General features: G+C 41.1%; 1 protein-coding gene across 5 annotated transcripts in view; it reads right to left on the bottom strand.

Annotated features, from left to right (window-relative positions):
• Positions 1-423: 423 nt before the first annotated feature.
• Positions 424-15,757, bottom strand: part of trim2a (tripartite motif containing 2a) — a 31,182-nt gene continuing 15,848 nt past the window's right edge. For 4 of the 5 annotated variants that reach the window (XM_060917292.1, XM_060917296.1, XM_060917295.1 and 1 more), the window contains 7 exons: positions 2,560-3,286; positions 2,288-2,391; positions 2,036-2,203; positions 1,640-1,808; positions 1,373-1,443; positions 1,136-1,276; positions 424-1,000 (listed from right to left, as the gene is read on the bottom strand). In XM_060917292.1, coding sequence (XP_060773275.1) covers positions 848-1,000; positions 1,136-1,276; positions 1,373-1,443; positions 1,640-1,808; positions 2,036-2,203; positions 2,288-2,391; positions 2,560-3,286 — 1,533 coding nt within the window. In that variant the 3' untranslated portion in view covers positions 424-847. Of the gene's footprint in view, positions 1,001-1,135; positions 1,297-1,372; positions 1,444-1,639; positions 1,809-2,035; positions 2,204-2,287; positions 2,392-2,559; positions 3,287-15,757 lie in introns of those variants that run through there. The other variant, XM_060917293.1, reaches the window with a different exon arrangement.

Here is a 15,757-nt window from a genome sequence, read left to right as displayed (position 1 = left end):
GCAGAATAATATAAAATACAGACACTTGGTATATTTTACTTCTGTGATTTTTAAATTGTTCATTTTTGGATTACACTTCATTTTTGTGGCTACTGCCTTATAGAGTAAATATATATGCTATATTTACTGTATGGACATGGTATCAGAAAACAATTTTATTTATAAGCAGTAGCCACATGGACCAATAGAGTATCTATTTTTTTTGTGATATCTTCCTTCATATTCATCATAAGTGCTACCAGGCGAGGCTTGTTTTGCCTGGCAACACTTGTTTGGATTTGTTTTCCAGCTTTGCATTAAATAAACTCTCCGCTGTTTTTACATGTGTCTGTCACCTTCATTCCTGACAGCTATATTGAACATTTTAAGGAAAAATAATCAGTGAGAGATTAAATTGAAGACATGAAAGACTTCACAAAGCAATAAGAGGATTTAAAATAATTTAATAATCAGAGCAGTGAGTGTAAACCAGGAGCAGGTGAATTAAAATATTTCTGAGTAACGAAAAGTCAGAAAAACCGAGACTGAGAGACTCCATCACTGGATGTGCAGCTGAGATTGTACACTGTTCTATTATAAACCCAAACTAATCTTAAAATTAAAAAAACAAGCATTTCATAAATACATTTCTAATCCTTTTTTTGTTTGCTTGTATTCACCTGTTTTTATTTATTTCAATATTTATATTTCTTCCTCTGTGCAGTTCAGGTGGTTAATAATCCTGAAAACTAGAAAAATAACAGTGCTGTTGGGTCATGATGAGAATAATGAAGATGGAGGGAAAGAGTGGTGACGGGATGATGGGACTATGGAATGGAGGGATAAGTGGATGGAGGGATGAGGAACATCACTGGAGGTAGCGGTAAACTTTAAAACAGTGGTTTCCTGAATCAGCTACGAGGATGTGAGAGTCGGAGGTGACAGCGAGGCCCTGAGGGCCAAACAGAGGATCTGCTGAAGTGTTAATGAAGGACAGGAACGAGCCACTGCTGTCAAACACCTACACACACACACACACACACACACACACACACACACACACACAGACAGAGAGCTAAGTTTGAAGGTCACAGGGTTTGTGAACATAAAGCTGTGTGTAACACTGTCAGCGTGCTCTGAGTGGACAGTGTGTTACCTGGATCCGGCTGTTTCCCCAATCTGCTACGATGATGTTTCCGTTTAAATCCACAGCGACTCCTGTTGGGGCGTTAAACTGACCATTTCCTTCACCACTACAGCCGAATTTCAACAGGAACTCTCCCTCTGCGTTAAACAACTCAAACACAACACATTAACCTTCATTACATTCTACATTTACATGCAGAACAAATCGAACTCCTCTGATTTTACACTCGTTACTGTGATCACACACCTTTACTGAGTGATTGTGGAAGTCAGTGACAATAATCTCATTATTCTGATTCACCGCTGCAAAGTGGGGACCTAAAGCAAGAGACACAGCACAGAAAGATTAAAAAAAAAAAACACTAGTTGTGTGTTTTTAGTTTAAATTACTGTAAAATATGGGCGATATTTGCAATGCATTATGGGAAAGCATAACCTCTACCTTAATTAAGCTTAATGTCTTTGTGCATGTGAAAGAAGAAATGTGAGGAAGAAATGAAAACACGGTGAAGACCTGCAAACTGTCTGTCTCCATTTCCACGAGTGCCGAACTTGCGGATGAGTTTGCCGTTGGGTTGGAAGATGAAGATGCTGCAGGATTTGTTATCCACTACGATGATGTTCCCATTTCTGTCCACAGACACACCTTTAGGACCCATCAGCTTCCCGGAGCCAATCTTACTCTGAGACATGGACACACAGTGCATCATTCACCTCTGCTTCAGGAGGACGTGCATGTTTATGCGATTAAAGAGAAAATGGTGCAGAACAAATGAATCAAAGCATTCACTCTAAACTGGGATACGATTCACACTCCACTCTTTACTTCAGTGACCAGCTTTATGATTTCTGCACCTTATATTCATTGCGTGGTTTTAATATCTATGAAACAAGGCTTTTTTCCCTTCACCTTAAATTTGCCATTGCTGGAGAAAATGCTGACCCATTTGGTGTCATAGTCGGCAATGATGATGTCACCATTGGGGTGAACGGTGATGCCAGTGGGCCGTTGGAGTTGCCCTGGAGACCGACCCCGTACCCCAAAACGACTCTTAAACTGTCCATCATTAGAAAATATCTATGAGGATAGGCAAAAAATGACTTTAGTGCACTTTTTAAAGACGAAATATATTTTAAATAACTGCAGTGACGTCAGTTTTACCTGAACACATTGATTGTTGCTGTCTGCTATTAACACGTTTCCAGTGTCTGAAGTGGCCACGCCCTGCAGATTGGCAAACTCTCCCTTATTTCTTCCTTTATTCCCTACAGTAAACAAATAACACACAGCCTACTACATTACATCATAACCAAAAACACCTCCCACTACATACATCATAACCAAAAACACCTCTCAGTACATTACGTCTTTAGGTGAACCCAGTACTATAATAACACAGCCGGTTCCCCTCCTTCCATAGCACTTATCTGTACCGATTCGGAGGATGAGGTCGTCCTCGATGGCATGCCCCTTGCCCCTACCCGAGCTGTACATGCTGCCAGGCCGCTTGACAACTCGTTGTTTGATGTGGGAGCTCCCCGGAGACTTCAGCCATCTCTTAGCACTGTTTGTGTTGTCAGATTCCTGCGTGTGTTTGGTGGCACGGATACTGAAGGGACTACCGCGGATGTGCTGTCCGTACAGGCGAAGTGTAAGCATGTACTGTCCCTCATGTGACAGTGTGTACAGTACGTCATATGTGCCATCTTTGTGGTCGACAACTTCACCTTCTCCCACCAGTGTGCCATCTGCACCATTCAGCTCAGCTGAAAGAGGAGCGCCCCCTGTCTGGCACAGCCCACCGTCTCTGTCCTTAGAGGTAACGCTGATAGATGTGGGCTGGCCCACTATGCAGCGCCGCAGTCCCTCACCACTCGCCACTGTCTCTCCTGCCACTGCGCTGCCAGTGATGATGGAACCCAGACGGCGAATGGAGCTGCACAGACCATCAGTCTCTGCTGTGAAACTCAGTTGTCCATTCTCTTCAGGCCGCAGAGGAAGTTCGCGAGTCGCCAGGTCACTTAGACGCTCGCTCAGCTGTTTCTCCACCAGCAGCACCTCGGCCTCAGAGCCACTGCGTAATGCCCGTTCCGTCAGACTGCAGCCGCTGCACATGCTCTCCTGCTCCTGCAGTAACAATGCTAACTGCGCCTCAAGCACCTGTACATAATAAAGACACACAACAGTAACGTCTTTCAGTCGAGGTTCTGTGGAGATGTTACTGTTTTGGTTCTGATGGATCTGAATTTAGAGTTTAATGTTATGGACTTTAAGTACTGCACTAAAACAGTGTGTTAACATAAGTAGAAGTTCTTAGAGCTTAGAAAGTACAATATGACATCATACAAGGTTCTGTTTTAGGTGCTCTAAGCTTCTCTGTTTATACACAGCTCCTTGCACATGTTCACAGTGAAACAAAAAGTGATAGTTCAGGTCATTTTTTATTTTTTACACGGAAGTCACTTTAAGATTTTGAACTCAAAGTGAAAACATGTCACTAGACATTTGCCTTTAAGTACAGTAAGGACCTTCATGCTTATCAAAGAGTGTGAACCATGTGTACAATTCCTGGATGAAAAACTGTAATTATCCAGCAGACACACTGCTCTGTAAACACTCTCATTGTCTTCGAACTTGAGAAGTTGAGAAGGACATGTTTTTAACATGTACAGACAAATATTAATCCTGTGTGGTGTTTACATGTTTCCTGTTGCACACACACAAAATCAAAGCACTGAGGAAAAATGATCATCAAAACTTTCTATGTGATCACCTCGAGCTCTGTGTCTCCGTCTTCCTTCATCAAAATACACAACAACAATACACTCCAGACTTCCCAAAATTACTCCACTCACTCTGTGTCGCAGCATATAACCAGTTTTACCAGATTCACAGTTTAATCATTCTCTCTCTCTCTCTCTCTCTCTCTCTCTCTCACACACACAAAGTTGCATAACATATTAGATCATTTCCCAGGAGGAGGATCCATGGCAGCTGTCTGTGTAAACATTTAAAGGGCACTATACAGGATTTTTTTTTTACACAAATCACACGACAAGTCTGTTCCATATTTTATTGTTAAACAGATAAAAGGTTCTCAGCTCAGGAGGAACCATGACAATCCTGAATCATTTTAAAGAACAGCCAGTAATCACTGGATGACTAACATTAATTAAAATACGCAACAGTGGTCTGAGCAGCTCTACACTCTGAGTAAATAAATCTATATTATTTACCAGCTGGGAGGTCCATATTGTGAAATACTGTGACCGAGGTCTTGAAAATACTGACCGAAGCCTCTGGGCCGAGGTCATGGCAGGGGCGCAGATAGGATTTTTGAACTGGGGGGGACTGAGCTGTCAGCAAATGATTTCATCTCATCATCTCTAGCCGCTTTATCCTTCTACAGGGTCGCAGGCAAGCTGGAGCCTATCCCAGCTGACTACGGGCGAAAGGCGGGGTACACCCTGGACAAGTCGCCAGGTCATCACAGGGCTGACACATAGACACAGACAACCACTCACACCTACGGTCAATTTAGAGCCACCAGTTAACCTAACCTGCATGTCTTTGGACTGTGGGGGAAACCGGAGCACCCGGAGGAAACCCACGCGGACACGGGGAGAACATGCAAACTCCACACAGAAAGGCCCTCGCCGGCCACGGGGCTCGAACCCAGGACCTTCTTGCTGTGAGGCGACAGCGCTAACCACTACACCACCGTGCCGCCCCCAAATGATTTCATTTTTTTATATTTATTTATATATATATATACCGTAAATCCTCTAATATAGGCCGGGGCCTTTATTTCACTCAAGTGCATCTGGGTCCCGGCCATTATTGGAAGGAGGCCAGAATTAGAGGCAGGCCTCTATTTCTATTTGAGCAAAACAGACTACCAGTGGAATGAATAAAAAGATGCTGGTGACTGAAAACTGAAGTCTCACGTTCGAGTCAAGTTGATGCTTGGTTGCCTGGTTACCACCAGACCTACCGGTAATCACCATCAGGGGCGCCTGCAGGGTTGAACTGTAAGGTACGCACTAGCGGTGTAATCCCCCCCAAAAAAAAAAACGCTTGCGTGCTGCAGTTTCTATGAAGAGTCGATCTATAGGCTTATACACAAAACAACGATAGAACTTTAACTTGAAATTGAACAATAGCCTTCCATGAACACAGGCTGATATTTGAACAACATATGTGAACTACACACGACAATAAACAATAAACTCTTTATAGCCTCGATTAGAATCTAGTGAACTTGCTCAGCACTACCGCACGCACGACTCTGACACACACTGTAGCGCAACGTGGGGTACAGAGACTCGCTGAAAAACTCCTCGGGTATTTTTCTGAGTTTACCGAAAATCAGAGTAGAAGGAGCCACCCACCCTCTGTCTGGTTTGAAGCGGTTCTGTAGGACATTGAGCTTTACAGAGTCCGGTGCACATTTTAAGGCATCTGGTTGAAGTTTCCCTATGTCTGATAAATGTGATGTCAGTGATAGCGGGCTGACTCGTGGCTCATTAGTAAAGCTATCTGATGGCTCATTTGTCAGCAAGGTGGAGCAACCATCTACTTCTGATCGTAAGGGACATGGGGAGATGTAGGTGTTCTTATATGAAATTCACTGGATGTATGGCTAGTTTCAAACTCAGAGGTAGATGAAGGCAATTCCCTCAAAGGAACTGAGCTCGCATCCAGCTGCAGCGTACTGCTGCTCGGTTGCGGAGGAGTGGAAGCTGCCGGTGCCGTGTTACTAGCTGATACTGGAGAGGACTGGCAAGCAGATGACACCCCTGGATCACTGCTTTTGGACTTTTTCGTAAAAGTCTGAAACAAGCTCGTTTGTTTCAGGGTTCGTTTACTCATTTCTGACTCGCTTCTCAATAAATTCTCGCACAAGCTCTGACTACTGACGATTGTCTGTCTCCGTTTCTCAAAACTGGAGAGAATCTCAGTGGTGCAAGAAAAGTATATCTGCATTGACCAATGAGCTTTCTTGGTCACGCACACCCCGCCCACTCCTGAAGCACACAAATGCGCCGGCACACACACGTCTCTCTCTCTCTCTCTCTCTCTCTCAAATTATGTTGCATTGCCAAAGCATTCAGGTAACAATTATAATTAAAAAAAAACATCTCTCTCCCCAAGGTACGCCTAGTGCGTACGGCCATACGCCTGGCGGCGCCACTGATCACAATTGTCTTTCAGATCGGAACGATTGTGTAAGGCCACTATGATCTCAGAAACATCGTTGGTTATAGCCCCGGCCTGTATTAGAGTCCGGCCATTATTTACCTCCTCCGACAGCGAGACCGGCCAATATTAGAGTCCCGGCACAGGCCAGTATTAGAGGATTTACTGTATATATATATATATATATATATATATATATATATATATATATATATATATATATATACACATACACACATACACACACACAGTGGTGCTTGAAAGTTTGTGAACCCTTTAGAATTTTCTATATTTCTGCATAAATATGACCTAAAACATCATCAGATTTTCACAGAAGTCCTAAAAGTAGATAAAGAGAACCCAGTTAAACAAATGAGACAAAAATATTATGCTTGGTCATTTATTTATTGAGGAAACTGATCCAATATTACATATCTGTGAGTGGCAAAAGTATGTGAACCTCTAGAATTAGCAGTTAATTTGAAGGTGAAATTCGAGTCAGGTGTTTCCAATCAATGGGATGACAATCAAGTGTGAGTGGGCACCCTGTTTTATTTAATGAACAGGGATCTATCAAAGTCTGATCTTCACAATACATGTTTGTGGAAGTGTATCATGGCACGAACAAAGGAGATTTCTGAGGACCTCAGAAAAAGCGTTGTTGATGCTCATCAGGCTGGAAAAGGTTACAAAACCATCTGTAAAGAGTTTGGACTCCACCAATCCACAGTCAGACAGATTGTGTACAAATGGAGGAAATTCAAGACCATTGTTACCCTCCTCAGGACTGATCAACCAACAAAGATCACTCCAAGAGCAAGGCGTGTAATAGTCAGCGAGATCACAAAGGACCCCAGGGTAACTTCTAAGCAACCGAAGGCCTCTCTCACATTGGCTAATGTTAATGTTCATGAGGCCACCATCAGGAGAACACTGAACAACAATGGTGTGCATGGCAGGGTTGCAAGGAGAAAGCCACTGCTCTCCAAAAAGAACATTGCTGCTCATCTGCAGTTTGCTAAAGATCACATGGACAAGTCAGAAGGCTATTGGAGAAATGCTTTGTGGACGGATGAGACCAAAATAGAACTTTTTGGTTTCAATGAGAAGCATTATGTCTGGAGAAAGGAAAACACTGCATTCCAGCATAAGAACCTTATCCCATCTGTGAAACATGGTGGTGGTAGTATCATGGTTTGGGCCTCTTTTGCTGCATCTGGGCCAGGACGGCTTGTCATCATTGATGGAACAATGAATTCTGAATTATACCAGCGAATTCTAAAGGAAAATGTCAGGACATCTGTCCATGAACTGAATCTCAAGAGAAGGTAGGTCATGCAGCAAGACAACAACCCTAAGCACACAAGTCATTCTACCAAAGAATGGTTAAAGAAGAATAAAGTTAATGTTTTGGAATGGCCAAGTCAAAGTCCTGACCTTAATCCAATCAAAATGTTGTGGAAGGACCTGAAGCGAACAGTTCATGTGAGGAAACCCACTAACATCCCAGAGTTGAAGCTGTTCTGTACGGAGGAATGGGCTAAAATGCCTCCAAGCCAGTGTGCAGGACTGATCAACAGTTACCAGAAATGTTTAGTTGCAGTTATTGCTGCACAAGGGGGTCACACCATTTACTGAAAGCAAAGGTTCACATACTTTTGCCACTCACAGATATGTAATATTGGATCATTTTCTTCAATAAATAAATGACCAAGTTTCATATTTTTGTCTCATTTGTTTAACTGGGTTCTCTTTATCTACTTTTAGGACTTGTGTGAAAATCTGATGATGTTTTAGGTCATATTTATGCAGAAATATAGAAAATAGAAAATTCTAAAGGGTTCACAAACTTTCAAGCACCACTGTGTGTGTGTGTGTGTGTATATATATATATATATATATATATATATATATATATATATATATATATATATATATACACACACACTACCCTTCAAAAGTTTGGGGTCACTTTGAAATGTCCTTATTTTATTTTATTTTTTTTATTATTTTTATTGAAGAAAAGTTTGGTAGTACAGAACCATTATGGTACATATTCTTCTTGTTTTATAGATTTTTTAACAAACAGAGAGTAAACAGACCCATCCAATGCCCACCCCTACTTCCCATACACACTGCCTTGTGATGACTGAAATTAAAAAAAAAAAAAAAAAAAAAAAAGTGCACATAAGATGTATTAAGGTAGAAAATATATAAATAAATAAAATAAATAACTAAATAAATTAATAAAACTTAAAATCACAAGATATAGCACGTCTCGCTCCTAATGAAGATGTCTGAGGACATTGTGCATACACTCATGTATATGTGCAGTTACATGTGCAGTACATTAACTTATCTTATACACAGATGTATGTATAATTTTTATAGATGCTAATGCCGGGTCGCAATATGTGGTCTTAGGGGAGAGTGGAAAGGGTTTGAAAGTATGAGATCAATGGGTCCCATAGTTTATGAAATGATTTTTTTGATCCTCTGATGAAGTATTTGATTTTTTCTAATTTTAGAAAAAGCATTAAGTCACTGAGCCAAGTTGATGCTTTTGGAGGGTGAGGGGATTTCCACTGTAAGACAAGCCTTCTACGAGCCAAAAGAGAGCCAAAAGCAAACGCATTTACTTGCTTGGATGTCATTGGGATCTCAGGATCCACTATTCCAAAAATGGCAAGTTCTGCAGTGGGTTGTATATTGGTATCAAACGCCTCGTTCAAAGTTTTGCAGACATCTGACCAAAAGTCTATTAACTTTGGGCAGGACCAAAATGCATGAGTCATGTTAGCTGAAGGTGAATTACAGCGATCACACCTATCTTCAATGTCTGGATATATCTTGGACAACTTTGATTTGGTGTAGTATGTCCTGTGCAAAACTTTGAATTGTATTAAGCTCAGGCGTGCACAAGATGTTGTGCCGTTGACTGTATTTTGAGCATATTCCCAAATAGTGTCTGAAATTTCTGTTCCCAGTTCTTCCTCCCAGTCATTTTTGAATTTATCTAGTGTTACACATTGAATGGAAGAGATTAAATTGTAGATGGATGAAATTTGACCTTTGTGTACCATGTTGATCCCCAGAACTTTCTCCAGCCCTGATTCCACTGGCAAGTGTGGGAAAGTTGGGCTTAGTGTCCGCATGAAATGTCGAACCTGGAGGTATCTAAAATAATCTGAACGTTGCAATTGGTATTTGCCAGCTATTTCAGTAAAACTACCAAAAATACCATCTATATAGAAATCAACACACCTATCCAAACCCTTCCTTTGCCATTCAGTAAATGTATGGTCTAGCTGGGCAGCTGGAAAGAGGTGGTTTTTACAGATTGGACTGTATAAGGAAAATTCTATGAGTTTAAAATGTTGTCTAAACTGTGCCCATATTTTGAGAGTTGAGGTTACTATTGGGCTGGACGTAAAATGTGAGGGTGATAGTGGTAGTTTAGCCGTTGTCAAAACAGAGAGTGAAGTGGATAGACAAGAATTTGCCTCGATTTGGCACCAATCTGCGTCTGGGGTTTGAAACCAGTATATAACTTTGTGTATGTTACAAGCCCAGTAATAATATTTCAAGTTGGGAAGTGCTAGGCCGCCTACATCTCTGGGCCTTTCCAGAAGTTCTCTGCGAATTCTGGGGGTTTTACAGTCCCATAGAAATGAAGAGAGTAGCTTGTTCAGTGATTGAAAGAATGACTTAGGAAGGAAGATAGGAAGACACTGAAACAAATATAAGAATCTAGGAAGCACATTCATTTTTATGCAGTTCGCTCTACCTGCAAGTGATAATTGGAGTGCAGACCATCTTTTAATATCAGATTCTAGATTATTAATAAGAGGGGTAATGTTTTTGTTGAAGAGATCAGAAAAAGAACGGGTGATATTTATACCAAGGTATCTAAAGCCAGATTTTGATATGCGGAATGGAAGTTCACTGTCTGAAAGTTGAAGTGCCAAAGTATTGATGGGAAAACATTCACTTTTAGCTAGGTTTAATTTGTAACCCGAAAACACACCAAACTCTTTTAAAGAATTGATAATAAAAGGAACACATCTGACTGGATCTGAAATGTACAGCAAAAGGTCGTCAGCATAGAGAGATAACCTATGCTCAGTTCCCATTCTATGGATGCCCTGTATATTAGTAGAAGATCTTAGCTTAATGGACAGGGGTTCAATCGCTAGTGCAAACAACAGAGGGCTAAGGGGGCACCCTTGTCGGGTGCCCCTTGACAAATGAAAGAATTGAGAGGCTACCCTGTTAGTCAGCACTGATGCTTTGGGTGAAGCGTATAACAGGTTGATCCAAGAGATAAATGTAGTACCAAAGCCAAATTTCTCTAATACAGCAAATAAGTAAGGCATTTCTATTCTATCAAAAGCTTTTTCTGCGTCCAGGGAGACAACCACCTCTGGCACCCCCCTGGACGCTGGGGAGTGAATAACATTAAGCAATTTCCTGATATTTACAAAAGGATGTCGGTTCCTCATAAAACCAGTCTGGTCCATTGAGATAATAGGAGATATGACTTTGTCTAATCTTAAAGCTAGGAGCTTAGCTAATATTTTAACGTCTGTATTTAAAAGAGAGATTGGTCGGTAGGAACCACACTCAAGTGGATCCTTACCTGGTTTTAGAATGAGTGAGATGGAGGCCTCAGTAAGACTATGTGGAAGAGTGTTTTGTTCTAAAGAGTAATTATACATTTCTGACAAGACTGGAGCTAGCTTTGCACTAAACTTTTTATAAAATTCGACAGGGTAGCCGTCAGGACCTGGAGTTTTATTATTCTGCATGTTCTTAATGGCATCTGCAATTTCCTGTAATTGTAGAGGTTTATCTAACTCGTCTCTCGCAGCGTCTTCTAGAGAGGGGAATTCAAGGTCATCTAAAAACTCTTTCATGTTTGAGGTGTCTTGTGGGAATGTAGATGTATACAATTCTGAGTAGAATTCTTTGAAGGTGGTATTTATCTCCCTTGGGTCTATGGTTAATACTTGTGAAGATGTACGAATCTGTGGGATCAGGCGTGAGGCAGCTCTACTTTTTAATTGATAGGCCAAAAGACGGCTAGCTTTGTCACCATGTTCGTAGTAATGTCCTTTGGACCATAGCAGGTGCTTCTCAGTTCTTTCCAGGGATAACAAGTCATACTGAGTTTTCAGTTCAATTCTAACTTTGTTTAGCTCCAGTGTGGGGGTTATAGAATATTGGTGGTCTATTTTTTTAATTGCTGAAATAAGCTCTTTCTCCTTCCGCTTCTTTTCCTTATTACGTGATGTGGAGTATGAAATGATCTCACCTCTTATGACAACTTTTAGTGTCTCCCACAGAGTAGATGGAGAAATTGAGTCACTTCTGTTGAATTCTAGAAACTCATCTATGGCCCCTGAAATGTGTTTGCAGAATTTATTATCAGCTAGTAGGGCAGTGTTTAATCTCCAGGTATTATGTTGTGTAAGATTTTGTGAAAATGTTATATCAAGGATTACAGGCGCGTGGTCGGACTCTACAATGGCCATATATTCAACTTTCTCAACAGCAGGGAGAAATGTTTTGTCAATAAAGAAATAGTCTATCCTGCTGTATGTGTGATGTACATTAGAATAAAAGGAAAAATCCTTTTTCTGGGGATATAAAAATCTCCATGGGTCCACACAACCAATCTTATGCGTTAAGTCAGAAAGTATTTGAGACATTTTAGATCGGGTAAGGGTTTTAGGACATGAGCGGTCCATAGACGGGTCAATTACAGTATTAAAATCACCAGCTAGGATAAGCCTGTGTGTGTCCAAGTCTGGTATGAGGGAGAAAAGTTTAGAAATAAAGCTGCCGTCATCCCAGTTTGGGGCATACACATTTACAAGTATTATGGGGATGTTGAAGAGAGAACCTGGCACAATTAGAAATCTGCCTTGAGGATCACAGATTACTTTGGATGGAGCAAATAATATGCTTTTATGGATTAATATTGATACCCCGCGCGCTTTAGTAGTGAAGCTGGAGTGAAAGCTTTGACCAACCCAATTCTTCTTGAGTCTAATCTGATCTGCAGCTGTAATATGGGTCTCTTGCAAAAACGCGAGACCCACCTTTAACTTTTTTAAATGGGAAAAGACACGTGCTCTTTTAATTGGCCCATTGAGCCCTTTAACGTTCCAACTTATAAATCGTATTGGTGAAGAGGAAACATTACGCCCGACATTATGTGTATTACCATCAGACATATCCAAATAAGACATACAGGAGAAAAAATGGGAGGTAATGAGACGAGTCTATAACTAAATAAAATGTTTTCATGTATTTAAATGCCCATAAGAAAAAATAAATCCCTTTGGCAGTGTGTCCCCTTTTAATAAAACAAAAACCTATCCAAGCCCCTGAAAGTGCCCTCCCCATCTTAAACAAACTATATACAATACCTATGTCTGTCATCTGAACAGAGACAAACTGCAGGCGTTGTTCTAATAATATCAGAGTCTTCCGATACATTCCAAACCGTCTTATAGGCTGTGGAGCAATGACCGTTAAACTGTCATTGAGTTGGAGTGGAGATTAATGACCATGGTTAACAAAGTAGTCGTAGAGTTCACCAAAATTATCGTGAAAGAAAAAAAAAAAAGGAGTGAAAAGGAGAGAGAGAGAGAGAGAGAGAGAGAGAAGGCCAACTAAAGTGCACCAACCCCACTGTCACATTAAGGCTGTTGAGTAGGTGGGCACACGTCATTAGAATTAAATTACAGTTACAAAAAAAAAATAAAAATTATAGAGAGAGAATAGAAGGACCGGTAAGGCCTGATGTGTACCAAATATGTCATTACAGTCAGTAGGGTAGACATAAGCATGGCGAGTTTAAGTCAGAGTTCAAGCACTGCAGGTTACTGACCCTCGACAGGCTGTAAACCAGAGCCTGGGTGCTGTCAGTCTGTGGTACCTGGCGCCATAACCCGACGGTGATAGAATGTCTGTGCCTCCTCCGGTGTGTCGAAGTCCAAGGTGTCCCCTTTGAAGAACACACGTAGTGTGGCTGGAAACCGGAGTCGGAACTTTATCCCCTTTGAGTAAAGTGCGTGCTTGATGTCGTTGAATCCCTTCCGTTTCTTCGATACACTCGTGCTGAAGTCTGGGTAAATCCGAACAGTGACGTTCTTGTATTGCAAGGTGTTCTGCCTGGCAAAATTTAAGAGACGTTCCTTATCTTGAAACCGGTTAAAGCATACCAGGAATGTTCGTGGGTTTTGCGCAGCAGTCGCTGGGGCATTCCCTACTCGATGCGCTCTCTCCAAGACTGGCGCCGAGTCGAATAGGTTTTCGCCTGTGAGCTCCATCAGCATTTTGGACATAAATGCCACAGTGTCTTGGTTGCCTTCACTGCCTTCTAAAACATTTACGATTCTCAAATTGTGACGGCGTGAACGGTTTTCAAGACCTTCAATGCGATCGAGCAGTGCTGCATTCTGCTTTTGTAGAGAGTCGATGGCTAGCTCCGCTGCAGTGACTTTCTCGAAATTATCACCTGCTAAAGTTTCTACGTCGGTCAGGCGAGTTTGAAAACCGTTCACCATTTCTCGCAAGGCGTCGACAGAAGCTTGTAGAGGTCCGATAGATTCCTGGATGAGACTGGAAATGTCCTCCTTTATGCTAACACGTTGTTTAGACAGTTCTTGCACTAACTGGGTCATTGATATTCCTTCTTCTTGGGAGGGACGGTTAGCAGGAGACGCCATTGCAGCTAACTTGTTGGCGATTGTATTTCTTGTGTTCGGTGGGGCAGAATTCGGCTTCTGTCTTGAAGATTTGCTCATCATCTGTTTGTAACTAAAACGTATATACTCCTTTCCCCGTTAATAAAATTGGGTTTTATTGGCCACTGGACAGTTAATTTAAAAGTTACTTTCAAGTGTGGTCAGAGCTCCTCACCCTTGCTGCCTATCTATCCATGGCACCGGAAGCGATCCGAAATGTCCTTATTTTTGAAAGAAAAGCACTGTTCTTTTCAATGAAGATCACTTTAAACTAATCAGAAATCCACTCTATACATTGCTAATGTGGTAAATGACTATTCTAGCTGCAAATGTCTGGTTTTTGGTGCAATATCTCCATAGGTGTATAGAGGCCCATTTCCAGCAACTATCACTCCAGTGTTCTAATGGTACAATGTGTTTGCTCATTGCCTCAGAAGGCTAATGGATGATTAGAAAACCCTTGTACAATCAATGTTAGCACAGCTGAAAACAGTTTAGCTCTTTAGAGAAGCTATAAAACTGACCTTCCTTTGAGCAGATTGAGTTTCTGGAGCATCACATTTGTGGGGTCGATTAAATGCTCAAAATGGCCAGAAAAATGTCTTGACTATATTTTCTATTCATTTTACAACTTATGGTGGTAAATAAAAGTGTGACTTTTCATGGAAAACACAAAATTGTCTGGGTGACCCCAAACTTTTGAACGGTAGTGTGTATACATGTTATTTCACCTCCCTCACTGCCATCACCAGGAACTACCTGCAGGCCAGGACAATGATAACATTTTAACATAGCCTATGGAAATCCAAAGTTTACACATTATCATCATGCACAGAAATTGCAAAACTGCAAAACTAGTTTTAAAACCGCTAAATTTCAACTGTTAAACATAGCGAGAGGCTGGGCTACGTGTGTGCGCGTAAAGTGTAAACCAGTGCATCCTGACTTTCTAACTATGCCTGTGTGTTGCATGAGCGGCAATCAGTCAACAACTCTTCGCAAAGTTTCCTTATGAAACAATATGCTCGCTGAAATTATGGCAGGGAACGCCAGATTAAACATTAAAACTGCCTTCTGAGCACTGTATCTACAGGCTACCACTGAAAGAAGGAGGCTACCAGAAAGGCATCACTCCATACGATTTTACTTTCATTACGACATTACTTTGAACAGACTATCAAAAAATTGCAAGGTGATATGATAAAGTACACTGTAAAAAATGTCCGTAGAATTAACAGTGAATTTATGTAAAATCATGACATAAAAAACTGTAAATACAAAAACAATGAAGCAGTGTGTAATTTACATCAATATACTGTAAAACTCCTAACCAAATACCACTGTTAATTTAACAGTAAGAATATGTTGAATTGATCATATTTTTTGTAGAATTTACAAATTGTTGTAGTTTAAACACAGACAAACTGTAATACTAAAACAGAATGTGATAGTTAAAATTACATCATTGCCCTGTTAAAAAAATAAAAAAACAGCCACCATCATGGCTCAGTTGACTAAGGTACCATACCATGAATCCGGGGACTCGGGTTCGATTCTGACTCAAGGTCATTTCCTGGTCTTTCTCCAGCTCGTTTCCTGTCTCTACACTGTCCTGTCCAATAAAGGTGAAAAAAGCCCCCCCAAAAAAATCTGTCTAGTAGATCATTGCTTGTAA

The sequence above is a fragment of the Neoarius graeffei genome, chromosome 3, assembly GCF_027579695.1.
Source record: "Neoarius graeffei isolate fNeoGra1 chromosome 3, fNeoGra1.pri, whole genome shotgun sequence".
Classification (NCBI taxonomy): domain Eukaryota; kingdom Metazoa; phylum Chordata; class Actinopteri; order Siluriformes; family Ariidae; genus Neoarius; species Neoarius graeffei.
Note: the sequence above shows the minus strand (reverse complement) of the source record. Positions and strands in the feature narration are given on the sequence as shown.